We start from the raw sequence: 19,615 nt of genomic DNA, 5'->3' as shown, positions 1-19,615 counted from the left end.
GGCACGCTAAAAAAAAAAAAAAAGGCTGCGCATTTACCTGCGGTACTTTACACTTTTCTTAACTGATGGATGCAGACCTCCTTTTTTTTTTTGTGGGTAAACTGATGTGTACTTGTGATTATTTCTACAACGTACATGTATAATATATATGTATGTATATAAATAGGGAATGCCTTTCCTTGTGGGAGTGAAAAGAAGTGACTCTTTTGTGTCGTCACACGGTTGTCGTGGCAGGAGGGGAACAAAATGATGAACGACCGGGAGGGAGAGAAGAGGAGTGAGCGGCGTGTCCTTTTTTCCCCCTTCCTCCTCCCCACAGCAGACACATTACACACGAAGAAAGAGGAGAAGGAGGAGAAGGGGGCTGGAAAACACAAACACAAACACAAACACACAAACAGTAAAAACAAACAAACAAACAAATGGATGTGGTCAACGGATTATACGTGCGATAACTGTAATTCTTTTCTTTCCCCCCATTTAACCTTTTTTGAATTTTTATTTTATTTTTATTTTTACACCACGGATGGTTGTTTATTTATTTATTTATTTTTGTTATTTTTGTTATTGTCGTTGATGTGCGTATGTGTGAACTTCTTTTTCTCCCCTTCCCCTTTCCATTCTTTTTTATTTTTATTTTTATTTTTTTTTGTACGGAAGTTTTTCGTGAAAGTCGTCATTTTGTTTGTTTTTTAGTTCCCCCCCCGTTCTCCTTCTTTTTTTTTTTTTGTGTGTGTGTGTGTGAAGCCAATACATCTTTTTTTTTTCGTTTTTTATTCTTGAGGAGGAAAGCAACCACCACCCAAAAGAATGGAGAAGAGAAGAGAAGAGGAAAGGGAGTTGCCATGAAGTGAGCGCCTCTCCGCAGTGTGTAATGTCAAGGCAATGTTTGCTTACATTGCGGTGAGGAAGTAACGGGCGGTGATGTCAGCTTTTTGTATATATGTATATATATCTTTCTGTGTGTGTGTGTGTGTGTGTGGCCATGCGTATATGTGGGAGGGAGTTCTCCCCTCATACAGACGGACAGACGGGAAAGGGGAAAATTGATTGATTAATTAATTATATACACATCGCCTGGAGACCCATTTTATTATTATTATTATTATTATTATTATTATTATTATTATTATTATTATTATTGCAATCACTGTTATTATTATTATTATTGTTTTTAATCCTTTATTTTTGTGCAGTTTCCTTTTTTACTGCGACACCGCAAGGGTTATAAACACCCGTGGCACACCACGCAAGATATGTTGAAGGCTCATATTGAGTGGAGGAGCAGCCATGGACGTGAGGAGAATATATATATATCTATATGTATACTTAAGGCTGCACTACAGGAGCTTCTTTTCTTAATTTTTTTTTTTTTGTATTTGTTTTCTGTTCCTCTCCATCCCCGTTTTTCCCAGCGAACCCTCCCCCCTTGAAGGATATATTCCTAGAGTGAAGTCAGCAGCAAAGACGTGGGACACTCTCAATGCGATTTGATCCGCAGCAGCAGCAGAAGCATCAAGGGAACAAGGATGCACCGCTGAGCAATGGCCACTCGCAACCGTTTAAGGCCTCCAAGTTATCGCTCGATTTTACCGGAACGAATGATAGTGCACCCATGAAGGCAGCAACCGTGCAGGAGATCGTGGACCAGCAGGATGCGGATGCCGACGTGGTTCGGGCTGGTCGTTGTTGCACCGTCGTGTTTCTGCCGTTTATTGTGGTGGCGCTTCTTCTGGGCACCATCCTCGGTGTTTCTTTCACCAATGGCAGAGCACTGGATGTGGAGGGGGTGCCGCGCGCTGTTCTGTTTATTATTGAGGGGTTTAAAGGAACGACCTTCAACGAGCTGCTCGAGGGCCAGCGATTGCCACATATTCGACAGATGTTGCTGGAACAACATGGCGTATACGCGGCGTGTGCCTCTCTTGAGGACGTACGATGTGCCCGTGCTGTGCTTGTTGAGGATGATGTGACGGGTGAAGCGTTTATTTCCGCTGGCGCCGGCATTGCGACGATTCTCACAGGTGTTTCCCCACGACGACATGGAGTGCGGAACGACACATGGATCTCATATGCTGCCCTTTCATCGACATCCGTGCAGTTCCCAAGCGTTGCTCTCCGTGTGACTCTTGCGAAGAAACGGGCTGCTGCGCTTGGCGGCCCCCACCTGCTTAACGGGTTGGACGCCAGGACGGGGCAGTGTAATGTACCCGGGGTACTGGATGCAGAGTGCGTCACTCCACCCGTTTCAGTAAATTCTGTGGATGCCAATGAATTCAACAGGACGCAACCGGCTGCTACTTTAACGGATGGTGTAGATCATTTTGACATTCCGCCCATGATGACTTGCCTACACCTTAAATCTTGCAATTTATTCAAGCGTGCGCTTACCCTCTCGAGCGGCCGTGATGGTAGGGAAGAGCGGGAATTTACAAGGGGCCTTATCGATCTCTTTGGAGGCCTTTCTCACGAGGGACAGGAAGCTGGCAACAGCTACGATAACAGTCTTCTCATATTCAACTTAAACGCGCTTGCACTGCGCGCGGGGGAGGAGAATTTGCCGGACTTCACATACGATCGGGGATCACTTGAGTACGCCGCACAGGCCTTCCTTATTGACAGTCTCGTGGGACAAGTGCTCGCCTTTGTCCAGGACCGTGCACGCTCCAGGAAGGAAAACTGGCTTGTTGTTGGCACGAGCAATCACGGTGGCGTTGGGAAGTCGTTTGGAAACTTCGGTGACGAAGATGAAGTTGTGCCCTTCTTTCTCGCCACGTACACATCAAACAGACGTGGCTATAGACGCCTGCGGCCACTGACGCGGCCAGTGACGCACATGGACGCAGCCCCGACTATACTGAAGTGGCTCGGCATTGCACCATACGACGAAGACGACGAGGAGGAGGAGAAGCAAAACTATCTCGAGGGAGGAGATAACACCGACAGGAGGGAAGAAACAGGCTGGCAGCATAACGACCATGATCAAAGCAAACCTGCAGCATCAAAGACAAGAAATTCCCCTTCAAATACAGGTGATCAGAGAACACTTTTGGATGGAGTGCCGCAAGGTATCTGTGGCTCGGGCCTGAGAACGAAAGACTGTGCGGTGGTGGGGGAGGAATGAAGGCGCAGGTGGTCGGTGGTCGTGCCAACGCACCGGTGAAAATAGGCAAAGAAAGAAAGAAAGGGGGAAAACAAACAAACAAAAGAAACAGAGGGGGGTGAAGGAAGAAAATACGGGAGGCGCCTTTTCTTCTTTCATACACGAAATAAGACCGCAAAAATGGCGAAATAAAAAAAAAAGAGAGAGAGAGAGAACGAAAAAAAAAGAAAAAAGAAAAAAATAATAAATGCATTTGTCTGCGTGCGTGATTGACGAGAGTTGTGCAATGATAACTGGCATGAAACTCCCACCCCCTCCCTTGTTTTTTTATTTTTATTTTTATTTTTTCTTTCGGCTTTCTTAACAACAACACCAACAACTAAACAGCAACAAAGTGATCATCTTCGCTTCCCTCGAGCACGTCCAAGTTTGCTGTTCGAGCTGCAAGCTTTTGTCTGCTGGTTGCTGTGCATGAAACATCGCACCTGCCTGTCTGTCAGTATTACACACATCTACACACAGACACAGACACAAAAATTCATAGAGTATTACACGGGATAGATTCATACGAAGGGTGGGTGCGTCTCTGTGTGGCAAACTCCGGCAAACAGGAGGCGAAAAGGACGGCACACACTCTCATACACATAAACTCGCGGCAAGAGAATAAAAACAACAACAACAACAACAACCATTTAGAGGAGAAGTTGAAACGATGCATCGACAGGAGTCTGTTAGCAGCGGCGGTGGCAATGCCACGGGTCGTGGTTCTCTCACAACAGCGGAGGTGCTTGACCGTGCTATGAACCAATGTATGCAGCGTGGCCTCTTTGACACTGCGTCATGGCTTGGGCAACTTGCACTTAACGCTACAGACAGCGTTCTGCGTGACAGCATTTCAGCGACATCGCCAGCTGTCGCGGCGTTGCAGGATCCGCCGCTGACAGGGCGTGCGCACCGTTACCTTGTTGTTGCGCTGAGCCTTATGCAGAAGGGCGAGTATATACGTTGCCATCATGAACTCAATATTGCCCTAAAGGAATTTTCTGCAGAATCAAAACCAGAGGAAAGTGAGAAATGCGCGAGAGATAACCCACCAATGTCGCGAGGGAGTGGACGATCCACACCACTGCCTCCACCTTCTTCCTCATCCATGTTGCCACCGCCTCAGCTGCAGTTTTTGTGTCTTTATTCACTGTACATGGCTGGGGAATGCATTAAAAGTACGAGTAGCAACCCACGGAAGAGCAGTAATCCACACTTGCGTACACTGCGCGGACGGTTGCTCACTCTGCTTGAACAGCAGAGGCGTTCATTATCGTCATCACCAGCATCAATCAAGTCATCCATGAAGCCCGCACCTCTGTCTTCCGCATCAATGGCGGTTGGTGCCCCGGCGTATGGTGATCCCTTCTTATGTTGGCTGCATGGAGTCGTGCTGCGTGAGCTCGGTATGAAGCAAGAGAGTGCCACTTACTTTTTGGCAGCCCTCTGCAACCACCCGATGCTCTGGTGTGCCTGGGAGGATCTTTGCACCCTCGTCAGTCGCGAAAATCAGATTGAAGAGATTGAAGCAATTATTGCTTCACTGGAACCGCGGTTTATGTCGGAGATATTTTTAGCATCCGTGAAGGCCGCACTGAATGTTGCCCCCATGTCGCTTGTTCCACCTTCCTTGTCAACAGCCGCCGCCGCTGCCATGGCCCAGCGAAGCACAAGCCCTCATTGCGGTAGTTTACCCCGTCAGCCGACGTAAACACTGGAGACTCAAGAACAACATTATCGTCCGCAGCACCATCAACGACGTGGTGAGAGTGGCGTTTCTCCACGATTGGTGAACTCCTGGGAGGCCCTGCTAGAGCGGTTCCCTAACAATCTTTTTCTACTTGCCAATCTTGCTGGCTACTACTACAACGTCAAGAAAGACCTTGAAAAGGCACAGAGTCTGTACAAACGATTACATGAGATGAATCCATATCGTCTTGAATCCATGGACGACTACTCTATTGTACTATTTCTCCGTGGCGATCGCATTGGTTTAAGTAGTCTTGCGCAGCAGGTTTATCAAATTGATCCTTTTCGCGCCGAGAGTAACTATGTTGTTGGCAACTATTATGTCCTGATGGGCGCACACGATCGGGGTGTTTTGCATTTCCGTCGGGCCGTGGCAGCGGATCCTACATTTCTTGCCGCATGGACACTACTCGGCCATGCGTACCTTGAGACGAAAAACAGTGCGGCTGCAGTGGAGGCTTATCGCGCCGCTGTTGATTTGGATCCGCGTGACTATCGTGGTTGGTACAACCTTGGCCAGATCTACGAGCTGCTGCAGTTTTACCACCACGCACTCTATTACTATTGGCATACCACAACGCTACGGCCCACGGATCCTCGCATGTGGTCCGCAGTGGCAAACTGTCTGGATCGCGAGGGACGAACTGGAGAGGCGGTGTTGTGTCTTGAGCGTGCTGAGGCGTATGAAAGTTCTTCTTCGGATTATTACCCGCCTCTTGTACATCGCCTTGGGTTGCATTATTTGGGTATACGACGACTGGATCGTGCTGTTATCTACCTCGAGAAACTCGTTTTCTCAGAGGCAAGAAGAAGGGAGGATGTGCTGTTTGCTATTCCGCATGTGGTGCCGTACTACCTGCAACAGGCAAGACAACTGCTGGACATCCCTTCTCGATCACCCAGCTACGAGCCACAACCGCACCATTCAACAACCGCAGGAGGAGGGGATGGGCAGCTACCGCAGACAATGGCATCGGCGATTGGTGCAACCAATGCCAGCACTGGTGGCAACGTCTACAGAAGCAGCTTGGCCGATCAGTGGCTCACGGCGGACGCTGCGGCACGACGAAACATTGAGACACGCTGGGAGCAGGCAACCTTGTGCTTAACAAGTTCTGAGAGGCATCTGGAGAATTTCGCGTCCGTGCTGGGCATTCCAGTGGCCTCGGCGGCGGATAACGGGGCTCGCAAGTCCACCGAGTACGGTGATACCGGCGTCAGTGGGGGTGGTGGTGTTGCTGGGGTTGCGATGGATGAGGGAAGGAGCCAACACACATTACAGCTTGCCTGCCTATACCGTGAGCTAAATAAGATTCGTCAGTACTTGACAAGTCAGCAGGAACAGGTGGAGACAGCCATGAGAATGAGGGGGGAGGAAACGCATAGAAAGTGACCTGATTGTTTCTCCGTGTTTGTTTGTGTCAGAGAGACACGATGGAACTCACATACATGCAATAAGAAGGCACGAAAAAAAAAAAAAGGACATACACACGCACAGACACACAGACAGCCAGCTCATGAGAAAAACGATTGGAGTGGAGGAGAAGAAGAGGGAAAACCAAAAGTAGAAGAGAGGAGGGGAAGGGTGATCCTTGACCAGCCAACAAATTTTGTTTTCTTTTCCTGGTTTGTTTCCCTTTTTTTTTTTGTGTTGTTGTTGTTGTTGGGAAATTGTAATGTTGAGAGGCATATTATTATTATTATTATGTCTTTGTTCGATTGCCTGTTCTCTTTCTTGTTGTTGCGGCTGCTGCGCTGGGACTTTGTGCCGTTTCTTTTTTTCTTTTCCTTTATTTTCATTTTCTGCGTTGTGTAATGCGGAGTGTGACGGGGTGCTGGAGACAAAAGAAGACCGCCGTGAACGTCACCAGCCTCTGCGACCGCGCGCCTGCGTCGATTTCATTCCTCCCCACTTCTCCCGCACAGCGGCAGGCTGAGAGCGGCACGAAGTGCAGGGGGCGCAGCCCTCGTCGGTGTTTGTTTGTTCTCTTCCTTTTCTCTTTGGGGCGGGTGGGAGGGGTCCTGCGCGCAGGCTAAATGGCAACACCGCCGGTGGCAGAAGCCGCAGCGACGACGGCATCTTTGACCGCGTGTGCGTCATGTCACCGCCTTTGCGAGGTTCTCGACGAGGTTGCGCGGAAGGACAGTGCGCTGCAGCAGTTCCGCGCCCTGTTTGAAAAGATGAGCAGAGACTACGAGGTGGAGCAGCGTAATGCAGCGCAGGCAAAGTTGGAGCTCGCGGCACTCACGACACGTCACGAAACGCAACAGCAGGAACTAATCGCCGTCAAGGCCAAGAGTGCCATGCAGGAGTCGAGGATCAAAGAAGAAGACGATGCATGGGAGCGCCGCACGCGGCAGCTGCGTCAAGAGCTGGCCGCGGCAGTTGACGAACGCGACGCTCTTGCCGGTGAGCGGGAGGTGCAGTGGCAACAGATACGAGCTCTACGCTCACGGCTGGAGGGGCAGCAGCGGCAGCTCACGGTAATGGAGGATGCGTGGAAGTGCCGTTTGGAGGAAACACGAAGGGAAGCGGAGGAGAAGGTTCGGACCGGGATGCGGGAAAGGGAAGAACTGCTGCGATTACGTGAAGTGGAACTGCAACGAAGCACCTCGCAGCTTGAGGGTCGTCTTGCCGACATGGCTGCCGAAGTAAGGCGTCAGCATGATGCAAGTGAGGCTCTTATGCTGCGGATAGAAGACTTGCAGCGTTCTCTGAGACGACAGGAAGCGATGACGCAGCGAGCTCAGGATGCGCTCAGTGTGGAGCAGAAGGAAAAGGCACAGCTTGGGGAGTACATGGCCCTGGAGCGGCAGACATACCGCCAGCGACAGGAGCAAACCGAGACGAGTTACAAGGCGCAGCTGCAAGAAATAGAACGAGTTTGTGACCAGCATGTACGTGAGCGAGAAAGACTAGAAAGTGAGATTGCCCTCTGCCAGCGGGAATCGCAAAAGGAGGCCAAGCGTACACGTGAAGTGTGGATGCAGGAGAAACAGCAGCTTGAGGCAACTATTGAGTCTCTGCGTGGGGAGCTGATACGCGAGCATATGCGCTTCGACAAAGCACATGAGTCACACCAGCGAGTGGAGGCACTCCTTGTACGTGCCCGACGGGAGTTGGAGGCATCGCAGCACCAGGAGGTGGTACTTCAGGAGACGATCGCATCACTGCAGAAGGCGGCGGCCAAGCGGGATGCAACGCATTTGCGATTGGAGGGGGAGATCACACGACTGAGTGCTTCCGTCGCGGAGAGGGAGCGTGAGGCGGAGCGGTGGAGGTCTGCGATGGATCGAATGGAGTGGCAAAGTCGGCTGGAGACGGCACGCGACGCGAGGGAACGTGAACGCATGCATCCGGAGGCATTACCGCCCCCGCCATTGCTGCCGTTGTCTACATCCTCAGCCCCACGACGCGACACGACACGTCGCTCCGCGTGGGTTACACCGAACAAACGGTGGGAGCAGGCGGAAAGCATAGAGCACACGCCTTTGACGGGCAGCCCTTCTATGAAAGGCGCCGAAAACCCGCCCCGTGGGGGCGAGGACAGGGATGCCGATATGCTCCGTTCCATCGTGCAGGAAGTGTTGCAGGAGTGCATGACACGCACGGAACCATCTTCTTCTTTAACGCATGCTTCCGATTCAGCTGCTCTTCATCCTGCCGCTGTGGCAACTGGTGATCGCCATTTGCGAACACCGCGGCGCCGTAAAACTTCTTCTCGTGCCCGGCGACATGCGAAAAACGGTGACTCCCATCTTGGCGAGGACTCGCTTCGAAACGGTATGCCTTGTGCATCGCCCATAACTCGTTCCACACCGCCTCGGGACGTCCCCACGACCAAAATACGTGCCTCAATGGCTTTGGCACCGACGAGGATATCTGCTCCCGCGCCTTCTATGGCAACCTCGACAAATTCTTCAATTTTGCAAGCCGCAGCTCCACTCTTTACATCTACTTCAAACAACTCGTACCTTGATTCCTCGACCGTCTCGCAGCCACAGCGGAATTTACCCTTGAGAGATTGCGATCACGGAGACGTCGCTTCACACTTTTCGGTTGGTTCCCCTCTGGCGGTGCCCGTTGAGCGGCGTAGCGCCGACGCTGACAAAGCCGCAGCAACAGCGGCTCTGATACAAAAGTACACTCTTGAGCGGGAGGAAAATGAGCAGCGGATGCGTCAAACCCTGCGAGATCTTGAACAACGCCAGCAGCAGCTTCTTTATTCTGTCGAAAGCGGCGCGGACGCCACGAACAATACTGACGCCCCACCGACGCGAAAGGAGGGAAGGAACGGCGACGGTGTAAAGGTGCACGACATTAGCCACGCTTCATCCGCTGCGGCCTCTTCATCTTCTTTGGCCACCGGTCACATCTCATCGCACTCGTCATCGGCGCGGGCGTCCACCGCGGCACCCGCACCGCCGTCTCGACTGCTGCTGCTGCAAGAGAGGTTTGCGACAATGCCTATTATTCAATGACGTCCAAACAACAAAATGAGCTTGCTCAATTGATAATCTTGTCGATTCACACACCTTTCCCCCCTTTTTTTTCTTTTTATCATAGAGCCAGGTCAATTATGCTGCAGTTGACGCTTCAAGTCAATTTTTTGAAGAGAAGCGGATTAAAAGTGAAAGGTGCTCATGCAGTGAATTTACATACCGTGACCATTGTTTTCTGCCCGGTGAACTCTCCTGTACAAAAGCCCTCCATTTATTCTCTTCTGCCTCCATTTATCAATGATACAGTTTGCTGCCTTGCTCCGTGGAGCCGAAAGCTCCTAAATAACAACAACAAAACATCATTTTTCTTTCTCTGCCCATTACCGGGCTTCTGAACACAGCTAAAGCACTAGTTTGTTTTTAAATTTCTACCTCCTACACATACCGCGTTTGTTTTATGCTACGCAAAACCCTTTTTGGATTCAGGGCCATTCGCATCAACCCCCGTGTGGTGGCGGCAGAGTATGCGGTGCGTGGGATGCTCCCCATGCGTGCGGACGAGATCAGGGCGGCCCTGGCGACACCGGAGGGGAAGGCCAAGTACCCCTTCTCCAGCATTGTGTACTGCAACATTGGGAACCCGCAGGCACTGGAACAGAAGCCGCTGACGTTCTTCCGGCAGGTGATGTCGCTGATTGACGCGCCGTTCCTGCTGGAGAACGAGAAGGTTACGTCGCAGTTCCCGGCGGATGCGGTGGCGCGTGCGAGGGAGTATCTTCGCCACATCGGCGATCGCACGGGCGCCTACACGGACTCTGCGGGCTACGCCTTTGCCCGTGACATCGTGGCGCGGCAAATCAATGAACGCGACCACGAGATAAAGCCGCTGGTGGACGCATCCTCTATTTTTCTGACGGACGGCGCGAGCTCGGGCGTGCGTCTTTTGCTGCAGGTTCTCGTGGGTGACGCGAGTGATGCGGTGATGGTTCCCATTCCGCAGTACCCGCTGTACACGGCGCAGCTTACTCTTCTTGGCGGCACGCCCGCGATGTACTACCTGTGTGAGAAGGATAACTGGGCACTGAACGTGGAGGAGCTGGCGTCGGTGTACGACGAGTGCGTGGCGAAGAATAATGCGACCCCGCGCGTGCTCGTTGTGATCAACCCCGGGAACCCGACTGGCGGCGTGCTGGATCGCGAAGTGATGGAGGCCGTGGCGAAATTCTGCTGCGACCGCGGCATTGTGCTGATGGCGGACGAGGTGTACCAGGAGAACGTGTACGCGGCGGGAAAGCGTTTCTTGAGCTTCCGGGAAGTGGTGCTTGGGCTGCCGGCGCCGTACAACACGGACACGGTGCTGGCCTCGCTGCACTCGACGTCGAAGGGCATCATTGGTGAGTGCGGGCGCCGCGGCGGGTACTTCTGCCTCACAAACTTCCCCGCGCCGGTGCGGGAGCAGGTGGTAAAGATGTGCTCCATGGTTCCGTGCAGCAGCGTGAATGGGCAGTTGATGACGGCACTGATGTGCTCGCCACCGCGGCCCGGTGACGCGAGCTATGAGTCATACTGGGCGGAGTACAATGGGATCTTTGCGAGTCTAAAGAAGCGCGCCCTGCTGCTTGCGAAGGAGCTGGGCACGATTCGCGGTTTTTCTTGCCAGCCGGTGGAAGGGGCGATGTACGCGTTTCCGACGATTGAGCTGCCGGAGAAGTACTTTCAGCACAATGCGGAGCTGAACGCGAAGGAGGGGCGAAAGCTTGGGCCCGACACGCGATGGGCGTTGGAGCTTCTGGAGAGCAGCGGGGTTGTTGTTGTGCCCGGCTCTGGGTTTGGTCAGCGGCCCAACACGCTGCACTTCCGCACGACGATCCTGCCGCCGGAGCAGCAGATGGAACGGATGGTGAAGGCGATGCGCACATTCCAGGAGGGCATTTGGGCAAAGTACGGGTAACGTGGAGAGTGCCTGTGTAATTAAGTACATACATACATACATACATATATATATATTTGTGCATGCATGTATATATGGGGAAGGGAAGAAGGAAGGGGAGAGGGGGTTTGTCTTTGTTTTGTCTGTATTTCCTGATGCAGCACGCATGCTGCCTGCCCGCACTGCAGAGATCCGGCATTGAAGCGAATGACAGTGATGACTGTGTGTGTGTGTGTGGGGATGTGAGGACGGGGGCTTTGGCTGAGAATAATTTTGTTGATTTTGGTTCCGTGTGTGATAAATAAAGCGGTGGAGTGAATTTTTTTGCTGCTGGTCGCTTTACGAGGGAGGCGAGAAAACAGGGGTGTTCACGCGCACATAAATTTAACACTAGCAAAAAACGAGTGGTGGTGTGAAAAAAAGGTTGTAAACAAAACGACAGGTGAAAAGACGGAGATTCAGTGCGGGGATGAGGGGATGGGTTTGGAGGGCCAAAGAAACTAAAAAAAAACAAACGAAAAAATAATTCGGTGCGTACGTGCGCATATTTAAGTGTGCTTTAAGCGTAAACGTGAATAATTTGGGAAAAAAAAACGAGCTGTGCGTGATGTTGTGTGTGGGAGTTGCCTGGCGGCCCGTGATCACGGGCGTGTAATTTGGTGGTCCTTGCATGTGACTTTTGTATTCACTGATGGACGCGGAAACACACACACACACACACACGCATACACACAAACCGCCCCCTTGGGCTGCTCGACACATGTCTTTCCACTTTTATTGTTGCCATTGCGGCGTGGGCGTAACCACGTGCGGAGGCAAATCGAGTTCCCAAGTGTAGCAAAGGTTTATGCGTGTATGTGAGGGGCGGCGATTAAAAATCATTATCAGCGACAGCAATCGCGATAGCAAAAACAACAGTAATGTAGACCACCTACCCAGAGCGTTGCAGACATGCTTCCACACATTTGTATTTTCCTCATGTGTGCGTCTAGTCACCTTGGTGCAATGGATGTGGGCGTCTTGTCGCTTACGATGTGCTCTCTTCTTCTGAATACGGGTCGACTTGTGTATGGGAAGCGCACCTGAGTGATGGCCACGCCCTGAATTCCCCAATATTATGCTGCGGAGGTGGCGTCATGGTTCCTCTTTGGATTTGGTTTGAAGCTTTCTTCTTATGTGTTTTTGATGGGAAGGCATACCTGTGCACCTGCTGTTGCCAGGGGCTTTTGTGGCTGTTGCGCCCTCTATGGTACGAGTGCGAGCCGCTCAGCGGAGGGGATTTTTTGTGCATCACCTGACTGTGCGTATGCATGTGTGCACGTTGGCGCGCTGGCGGGTAAGGCCGTGGGGTGGCGCAGCGGTGTTTTATTTACTCCATCGGGGAGGACATCGACCTTCTTTGGCTGTCCGCGCCTGTTCGACGCGGTCTGAGTGGCCGGCATGGATGAGGGCTCGTCGGCGATCACGGGGAGGTTTGCCGCCCGTCCGATTTTTTTTTTTTGGGTTGTGGGAGATCTCCGTATCATTTTTGTTCATTGCCGCTTTCCTGGGCAGCTTTTTTTTTTTTTTTTTTGGATGCTGGCGGACGTTGCGGCCTCACTGGTTGTGTTGTGTGGTGGCGTGACGGGTGCCTTGCCGCCCTGCTCCCCATTCATTTGGAGGAGGCGCGAAGTGCCTGTTGTTATTTTTATTTCTTCTTTTTTCAGCCACGCCGCCGTCGTTGCTTGTGTCTCTTTTTGCATTGCTGGGCGTGCCACAATCATCGCCGATTTACGCGGCGGTCAACGGGGTGGTGACGATGATGGGACGATACCGGCAGCACCCACACGGGGCTTTGATCATCTCTTAAGACAAACACACACACAAAGAAAAATATATGAATGTCTTTGAAGGCCGCTTTTTTTGTGTTTGTTTCAATGCTGCCTTCTCCCTCTGCGCACTTGTCTGTGGCTTGTGGCTTGTGTCTTGCCGCAGTCTCCCCCACTCCCTCTTTTTCTTCTTCCCGTCCTCTTTTGTTTTCATTACTGTTCTCAACGATGGTGCGGGTCCCCACATTCACCACCACACCGAAACGGAAATAAAAAGACGCTCAGACAACACCTAACAAGGCAAAACATTTGCTTGATACATCTATCCATTGGAGTGAGAAGGAGAGGGAATTGGAGAAGAGAGAAACGGCAGGCACAAATTGAGGCGAGCAGGCATTTGTGTTTTATCATGTCTGGGTCACGAAAGGAAATTCGCATCAACCCCCGTGTGGTGGCGGCAGAGTATGCGGTGCGTGGGATGCTCCCCATGCGTGCGGACGAGATCAGGGCGGCCCTGGCGACACCGGAGGGGAAGGCCAAGTACCCCTTCTCCAGCATTGTGTACTGCAACATTGGGAACCCGCAGGCACTGGAACAGAAGCCGCTGACGTTCTTCCGGCAGGTGATGTCGCTGATTGACGCGCCGTTCCTGCTGGAGAACGAGAAGGTTACGTCGCAGTTCCCGGCGGATGCGGTGGCGCGTGCGAGGGAGTATCTTCGCCACATCGGCGATCGCACGGGCGCCTACACGGACTCTGCGGGCTACGCCTTTGTCCGTGACATCGTGGCGCGGCAAATCAATGAACGCGACCACGAGATAAAGCCGCTGGTGGACGCATCCTCTATTTTTCTGACGGACGGCGCGAGCTCGGGCGTGCGTCTTTTGCTGCAGGTTCTCGTGGGTGACGCGAGTGATGCGGTGATGGTTCCCATTCCGCAGTACCCGCTGTACACGGCGCAGCTTACGCTTCTTGGCGGCACGCCCGCGATGTACTACCTGTGTGAGAAGGATAACTGGGCACTGAATGTGGAGGAGCTGGCGTCGGTGTACGACGAGTGCGTGGCGAAGAATAATGCGACCCCGCGCGTGCTCGTTGTGATCAACCCTGGGAACCCGACTGGCGGCGTGCTGGATCGCGACGTGATGGAGGCTGTGGCGAAATTCTGCTGCGACCGCGGCATTGTGCTGATGGCGGACGAGGTGTACCAGGAGAACGTGTACGCGGCGGGAAAGCGTTTCTTGAGCTTCCGGGAAGTGGTGCTTGGGCTGCCGGCGCCGTACAACACGGACACGGTGCTGGCCTCGCTGCACTCGACGTCGAAGGGCATCATTGGTGAGTGCGGGCGCCGCGGCGGGTACTTCTGCCTCACAAACTTCCCCGCGCCGGTGCGGGAGCAGGTGGTAAAGATGTGCTCCATGGTTCCGTGCAGCAGCGTGAATGGGCAGTTGATGACGGCACTGATGTGCTCGCCACCGCGGCCCGGTGACGCGAGCTATGAGTCATACTGGGCGGAGTACAATGGGATCTTTGCGAGTCTAAAGAAGCGCGCCCTGCTGCTTGCGAAGGAGCTGGGCACGATTCGCGGTTTTTCTTGCCAGCCGGTGGAAGGGGCGATGTACGCGTTTCCGACGATTGAGCTGCCGGAGAAGTACTTTCAGCACAATGCGGAGCTGAACGCGAAGGAGGGGCGAAAGCTTGGGCCCGACACGCGATGGGCGTTGGAGCTTCTGGAGAGCAGCGGGGTTGTTGTTGTGCCCGGCTCTGGGTTTGGTCAGCGGCCCAACACGCTGCACTTCCGCACGACGATCCTGCCGCCGGAGCAGCAGATGGAACGGATGGTGAAGGCGATGCGCACATTCCAGGAGGGCATTTGGGCAAAGTACGGGTAACGTGGAGAGTGCCTGTGTAATTAAGTACATACATACATACATACATACATATATATATATTTGTGCATGCATGTATATATGGGGAAGGGAAGAAGGAAGGGGAGAGGGGGTTTGTCTTTGTTTTGTCTGTATTTCCTGATGCAGCACGCATGCTGCCTGCCCGCACTGCAGAGATCCGGCATTGAAGCGAATGACAGTGATGACTGTGTGTGTGTGTGGAGATGTGGAGTGTGTAATTGAGCGAATGATGATTTAGGCAAGTTTTTGTTTTTTGAGAGCGTATTGAACTGTTTTTTTTTTTTTTTTAGGTGCTTTAGTTGTCTTTTTTTTTTTCTTTGCGTTTTTTTTTTTTTTTTTTGAAAAGAGCGTATTAGGGAGGTGTGAACGCAGTATTATTATTGTTCTCATTACACATTTTTATGCGTTTTGTTGAGAATCTGTATATATATATATATGCATTTAGGTGAATTAAAAATGCATGAGAAATTTTATCATACGGGAGCTGTAGAGAGTGGTTCTTCGAGTATGTATGAGCGAGCTTTTTTGCATTTGTATATGTGTGTGTGTGCGTGGGATGACGGAATTCCTTTTTTTTTTTTTTTCTTTTTTCTTTTCCTTTTTTTTGTTTCTGTCTCTTTTTTGTTTTTGCCTTATTTTAGCGGGAAGGAGCATTGCGAGTGCGTGCGTGCGTGAGTGAGTTTTCACATCATCTCTTGGGATCACCACGTGGAGTTGCGTAGGTGTCGGTCGGGCAATCCCGTTGCGGTAGAGTCAACATTACACATAGAGTACTTTCCACCCCTCCTCCACTTTCACTTTTCTCCCTCCTCCTCCTCCTCCTCCACCCCCCCGCGACACACTCCGAGATACAAATAAATATACGTACACATTTACACACAAACACATATATATATATTTATATTTTCCGCACACAACACACATCACGTATTTTGTTTGTTGTTGTTGTTGTGGATAGTACAGGCGGTAGAAGAGGTAGGACTTTAGAGGGAAAAGCCATCCCGGTATACACATACACATACAAGCGTATCATCATTGAATAGGCGTTATTAGACTCGTCTACTCACTTTTTTTTTTTTTTTCTAATTTGTTTTGATTTGTTTTGTTGAGTTTGTTGCTCGTTCCCTTTTTTTCGTCGTTGTCTCATTATTTATTTATTTATTTATTTATTTATTGTTGTTGTTGTGGTTTCTCGATCCGTGAGCGTGTGGAATTATTCTGTCCTGTACGAATACCAGGCATACAACCGCATATACGCCCACAGTTTGGCAGCATCTCTCACAAATACATATATACAGCGAGACAGAGAGAGGCGGAGAGGGACGGGTATATTTAGGTGAGGCCAAGACAACATTGACGGGTGCATTGTTTTTTTCTCTTTAGATGTTGCAGCTTTCACGCCTATTGCAATGCGTTAGAATTGCCTCGTCGTCGTCGTCTTCTTCTTCTTTGTTTGCCTCTTTACGTGCCTTTAGTAACGGACGTCGTGTGGGGAAAAAGGCATTGGCCTCCGCGACATCCGGGGAGGCTCGAGAGGTCGGAGGGGACGAGGACACGGACGACAGCGCGGACATGCGTCACGACACGATGAGCGAATTGGGTAGGACGCGGCCAAATATTGACTTTGCCAGCTTTGAGGCCGATGTCAATGACGGTGGGATGATGCCGCTGCCGTTGCGAGGCGGGTTGCAGTTGCCGCCCTCGCAGCACCAAAAACGCCAGCCGCGGCGCCTCGGCTTGTCACCGCCATCGTCGCTGTCGTCGCTCTCGGCGCTCCCAGAGGAGGTCTTGCAGGCCACCAACGCGAGTGACCCCATTGACGCGGCAAGGAGGGAAAGGCGTGTGAGGGGCGCACGGGAAGAAGAGGAAGAAGAAGAAGAAGGAGAAGGAGAGGGAGACGATGATGAGGAGGCGGGCATGGAGAATGAACACGATCCCGTCGACGCTCCCGCCGCCTTTCCAAACGGCTACACGAACCACCACCACAACCACAACAAACACAACAACGAGTACGATGTCGACATTGGGAAGGACACACTGAGCACCACCATTAATTCTCATAATAGTAATAATAACAATAACAATAACAATTACCACACCAACATTGCGGGGCTAACAAATCCGTTTCTTGGACTTCATGAGCATATCACGCGCAGTTACCGCCTCGATCAGTTGTTGGCCGTTGCACGGCCGGAGGACATATTAATGGGGAGGCAGGAAGCGAAGTCCGGGGCATTTTCATTTATCCGCTTTGAATCCGGCCCGCAGTTCTTAGCAAGCAACGCGAAGAGTTCCACAACACCGCGGAGTGAAGAGACTCCACATAACGACTGCGCTCTCGTTGTGGCAGAGCGACTTATGGCCTTTCCTCCACACATGCGGCATTTCCACAGTATTTGTGGCCGTGAGAATGTCCCCTGCGACTTTTTTGCCGATGTTGACTTGCCGAATGAGACACCCGCATCGGGGGAGAAATTACTACTGGAGATGCTGAACTATTTGGAGGTGCGGCTGGAGGGCATTGGGTTTCATCAGCCGTCCTTTCTGGTCCTGGCGAACGAGGTTCCGAGTCCCGACAAGGTGTCGTATCATGTACACGCCCGTTCCATGGGTGCAATGGACGAGAAGACGACAGCAGACGATGAGGAGGGAGATGATGACGCGAACGAGCACGAGAATGAGGATGAGGAGGCGGATTTGGCGGGGACGAAGGGATCACCCAGGGGGAAGAAGAGAAATAATAATAATAATAATAATAAAAAGGCGGCAAAGGCCAAGAAGGGACAGAAGCAAAAGAAAATTATTGCCTTTCAGGATTACCGTGTTGTGAGGCTCCTTGCGGATGAAGTGAACACGACGTTAGGACGCACCGTCGTGGACGAGCAATGCTACCGCGCGAACGGCATGCTGCGTTGTGCATTCAGCAGCAAGATTGCCCCCTCACCCAACGGCGGTGTCGTGCGTCAAAAAGGCAAGCGACTTGTACCGATGCTCAAAGCCCAAGACACGGCACTTCAGCGTCGACTCAATGAAATGTCGGCGTACCTGAATACGCTTAGTGAGGCGGAGGTACTGGAGCGCACCTTTGGCACCCGTTTTGCGCCCATCACAGGGAGTCAGAAGGCAGACACTGTGAAGGACTCCACACGGCAATTTAAATTACTGCGTGCGAGAAATGTGTTGGGCCCAAAAGAGGCGCAGGCGGTGGAATTTGATGCGTATGGCAACGCCGTCTCGCTGTACCTCACGGAGGGGGCCAAATGGCGTCGTTTCAAGATGGTGATTGAAAAGCTTCGGCGGATGCCGCCACGCTCGGCGGAGAGTTATGACATTTGGGTCCGTGTAGGCCTCGCACTGCACAACTTCAGCAACGAGGACCACGTCTTTGAGGAATGGGTGCGGTTCTCGCTCAAGTGCCCGCAGAAATACTCACGCGAGTCATGCCGGAAAAAGTGGCAACAGTTTGAGCGCAACCCTGACGCACTGAACTGGCGCCGTGGATTCAATTACTTAAACACCACCGTATGGCGGTCTGTGTATAGGGAATGAGCGGCACGAGAGAGAAAGATATATATATATATATAGCGTCTCTATATATATATATGTGTGTGTGTGCAGGTGGTGGATAGGGTGTAGAGAAAGAACATTTTATTTTAGATACATAAATGCCTACTTACATGTGTGTCTGTCTATCCGTGTGTGTACATATATATATATATATATATATATTGCTGCCTCTGCCTTGATATATATATATATATATATATGATGATGATGACAGCAGTGGCGGCAATCCGCTATATTTATATATTTATGTACATGCATGTGCACACATGTAACAGGCATGTATACATTTTATTTTACGTTTGTTTTAGAGGTAGAATAAAAAGAGAGAAATATATATATATCTATCTATATATAGAGGGAGAGAAGGAGAGAAAGAGAGAAAGAGGTGGAAATTAAAAAAAAAAAAAAAAAAAGAAACCAACAAAAAAAAAAAAAAAAGATACAAAACCCGCATATGTTGTATTGCAATAATGAAAAGAAAAGGAAAGAAGAAAGGAAATGCAATGCGTGTACATGTGTGAATGAATGAGTTACAATTCTCGCCTTCTTCAAGAAAAGAAGGGAAAAGAGAAGAAAAAAAAAAAGAGAAAAAAAAAAAGAGAAAAAAAAAAGAAGTACACAAAAACACACAAACAAACAAAAAAAGAAAACAAAAAGAAAACAGGGCAAGAGATGCGCATGCATGCAGAAAGGGAAAAGAAGGGGAGTTGGGCGATGATTTTCTCTCTCTTTTTTTTTTTTTGTTTGTTTGAGTTGCCACGCAAGAAGAAGCGGGGGGAAAAAAAAGAGGAAATAGAATAAAGATAGAGAATTGTGCGTGCAGGAGGCAATGAGAACGAGAAGGACAGAGGGGAGAAGTGTGTGCGTACACCATACAAGCAGCAATTTTCTGAAAGGCCATTCAACGAAGGAAGTAAAGCGGGTGTAATATACATATATACATGTGCATACATACCACACACATCAAGGAAGAATATGACTGGACGTCTCTTCAACATGTGATGTTTTTTTTTTTTTTTCTTTTGAAGAATTTGTTGGATTTCTGGGCTTTTATTGGCTTTGAT

At 50.8% G+C, this 19,615-nt stretch overlaps 6 protein-coding genes and 1 pseudogene across 6 annotated transcripts, besides 32 other annotated features; all 7 read left to right on the top strand.

Annotated features, from left to right (window-relative positions):
• Positions 1–81: part of a sequence feature (areas merged during assembly that could not be assigned to a particular haplotype. This can correspond to areas where the two haplotypes were merged or to regions with more than two copies in the genome that were merged during assembly.) that runs on past the window's edge.
• Positions 82–8,686: a sequence feature (heterozygous, non-Esmeraldo-like haplotype).
• Positions 374–423: a microsatellite.
• Positions 494–518: a sequence feature (AT_rich).
• Positions 534–563: a sequence feature (AT_rich).
• Positions 625–651: a microsatellite.
• Positions 961–982: a microsatellite.
• Positions 1,091–1,177: a microsatellite.
• Tc00.1047053510889.170 (hypothetical protein, conserved) lies at positions 1,484–3,124 on the top strand (the record flags this gene model as incomplete). The annotated part of the gene is made up of 1 exon (XM_815787.1): positions 1,484–3,124. One exon carries the CDS (start codon positions 1,484–1,486, stop codon positions 3,122–3,124), a length of 1,641 nt encoding a protein of 546 aa, XP_820880.1.
• Positions 3,290–3,344: a sequence feature (T-rich).
• Positions 3,428–3,450: a microsatellite.
• Positions 3,772–3,792: a microsatellite.
• On the top strand, positions 3,816–6,284 carry Tc00.1047053510889.160 (annotated as a pseudogene).
• Positions 6,432–6,479: a sequence feature (CT-rich).
• Positions 6,932–9,376, top strand: Tc00.1047053510889.150 (hypothetical protein, conserved; the record flags this gene model as incomplete). Its single annotated transcript, XM_815786.1, has 1 exon — positions 6,932–9,376. One exon carries the CDS (start codon positions 6,932–6,934, stop codon positions 9,374–9,376), a length of 2,445 nt encoding a protein of 814 aa, XP_820879.1.
• Positions 8,687–9,821: a sequence feature (areas merged during assembly that could not be assigned to a particular haplotype. This can correspond to areas where the two haplotypes were merged or to regions with more than two copies in the genome that were merged during assembly.).
• Positions 9,795–11,288, top strand: Tc00.1047053510889.140 (alanine aminotransferase, putative; the record flags this gene model as incomplete). The annotated part of the gene is made up of 1 exon (XM_815785.1): positions 9,795–11,288. One exon carries the CDS (start codon positions 9,795–9,797, stop codon positions 11,286–11,288), a length of 1,494 nt encoding a protein of 497 aa, XP_820878.1.
• Positions 9,822–19,615: part of a sequence feature (heterozygous, non-Esmeraldo-like haplotype) that runs on past the window's edge.
• Positions 11,314–11,343: a microsatellite.
• Positions 11,971–12,001: a microsatellite.
• Positions 12,514–12,891, top strand: Tc00.1047053510889.130 (uncharacterized protein; the record flags this gene model as incomplete). The annotated part of the gene is made up of 1 exon (XM_815784.1): positions 12,514–12,891. One exon carries the CDS (start codon positions 12,514–12,516, stop codon positions 12,889–12,891), a length of 378 nt encoding a protein of 125 aa, XP_820877.1.
• Positions 13,485–14,966, top strand: Tc00.1047053510889.120 (alanine aminotransferase, putative; the record flags this gene model as incomplete). The annotated part of the gene is made up of 1 exon (XM_815783.1): positions 13,485–14,966. One exon carries the CDS (start codon positions 13,485–13,487, stop codon positions 14,964–14,966), a length of 1,482 nt encoding a protein of 493 aa, XP_820876.1.
• Positions 14,992–15,025: a microsatellite.
• Positions 15,257–15,324: a sequence feature (A-rich).
• Positions 15,554–15,613: a sequence feature (A-rich).
• Positions 15,790–15,809: a microsatellite.
• Positions 15,833–15,888: a microsatellite.
• Positions 16,052–16,097: a sequence feature (A-rich).
• Positions 16,131–16,159: a microsatellite.
• On the top strand, positions 16,368–18,533 carry Tc00.1047053510889.110 (hypothetical protein, conserved; the record flags this gene model as incomplete). Its single annotated transcript, XM_815782.1, has 1 exon — positions 16,368–18,533. The coding sequence occupies one exon, from the start codon at positions 16,368–16,370 to the stop codon at positions 18,531–18,533; it is 2,166 nt and encodes a 721-aa protein (XP_820875.1).
• Positions 16,842–16,882: a microsatellite.
• Positions 17,044–17,075: a microsatellite.
• Positions 17,721–17,743: a microsatellite.
• Positions 18,552–18,598: a microsatellite.
• Positions 18,687–18,713: a microsatellite.
• Positions 18,730–18,751: a microsatellite.
• Positions 18,946–18,989: a microsatellite.
• Positions 19,102–19,212: a sequence feature (T-rich).
• Positions 19,556–19,615: part of a sequence feature (A-rich) that runs on past the window's edge.

The sequence above is a fragment of the Trypanosoma cruzi genome, genomic scaffold (assembly GCF_000209065.1).
Source record: "Trypanosoma cruzi strain CL Brener 1047053516941 genomic scaffold, whole genome shotgun sequence".
Lineage (NCBI taxonomy): Eukaryota > Euglenozoa > Kinetoplastea > Trypanosomatida > Trypanosomatidae > Trypanosoma > Trypanosoma cruzi.
Note: the sequence above shows the minus strand (reverse complement) of the source record. Positions and strands in the feature narration are given on the sequence as shown.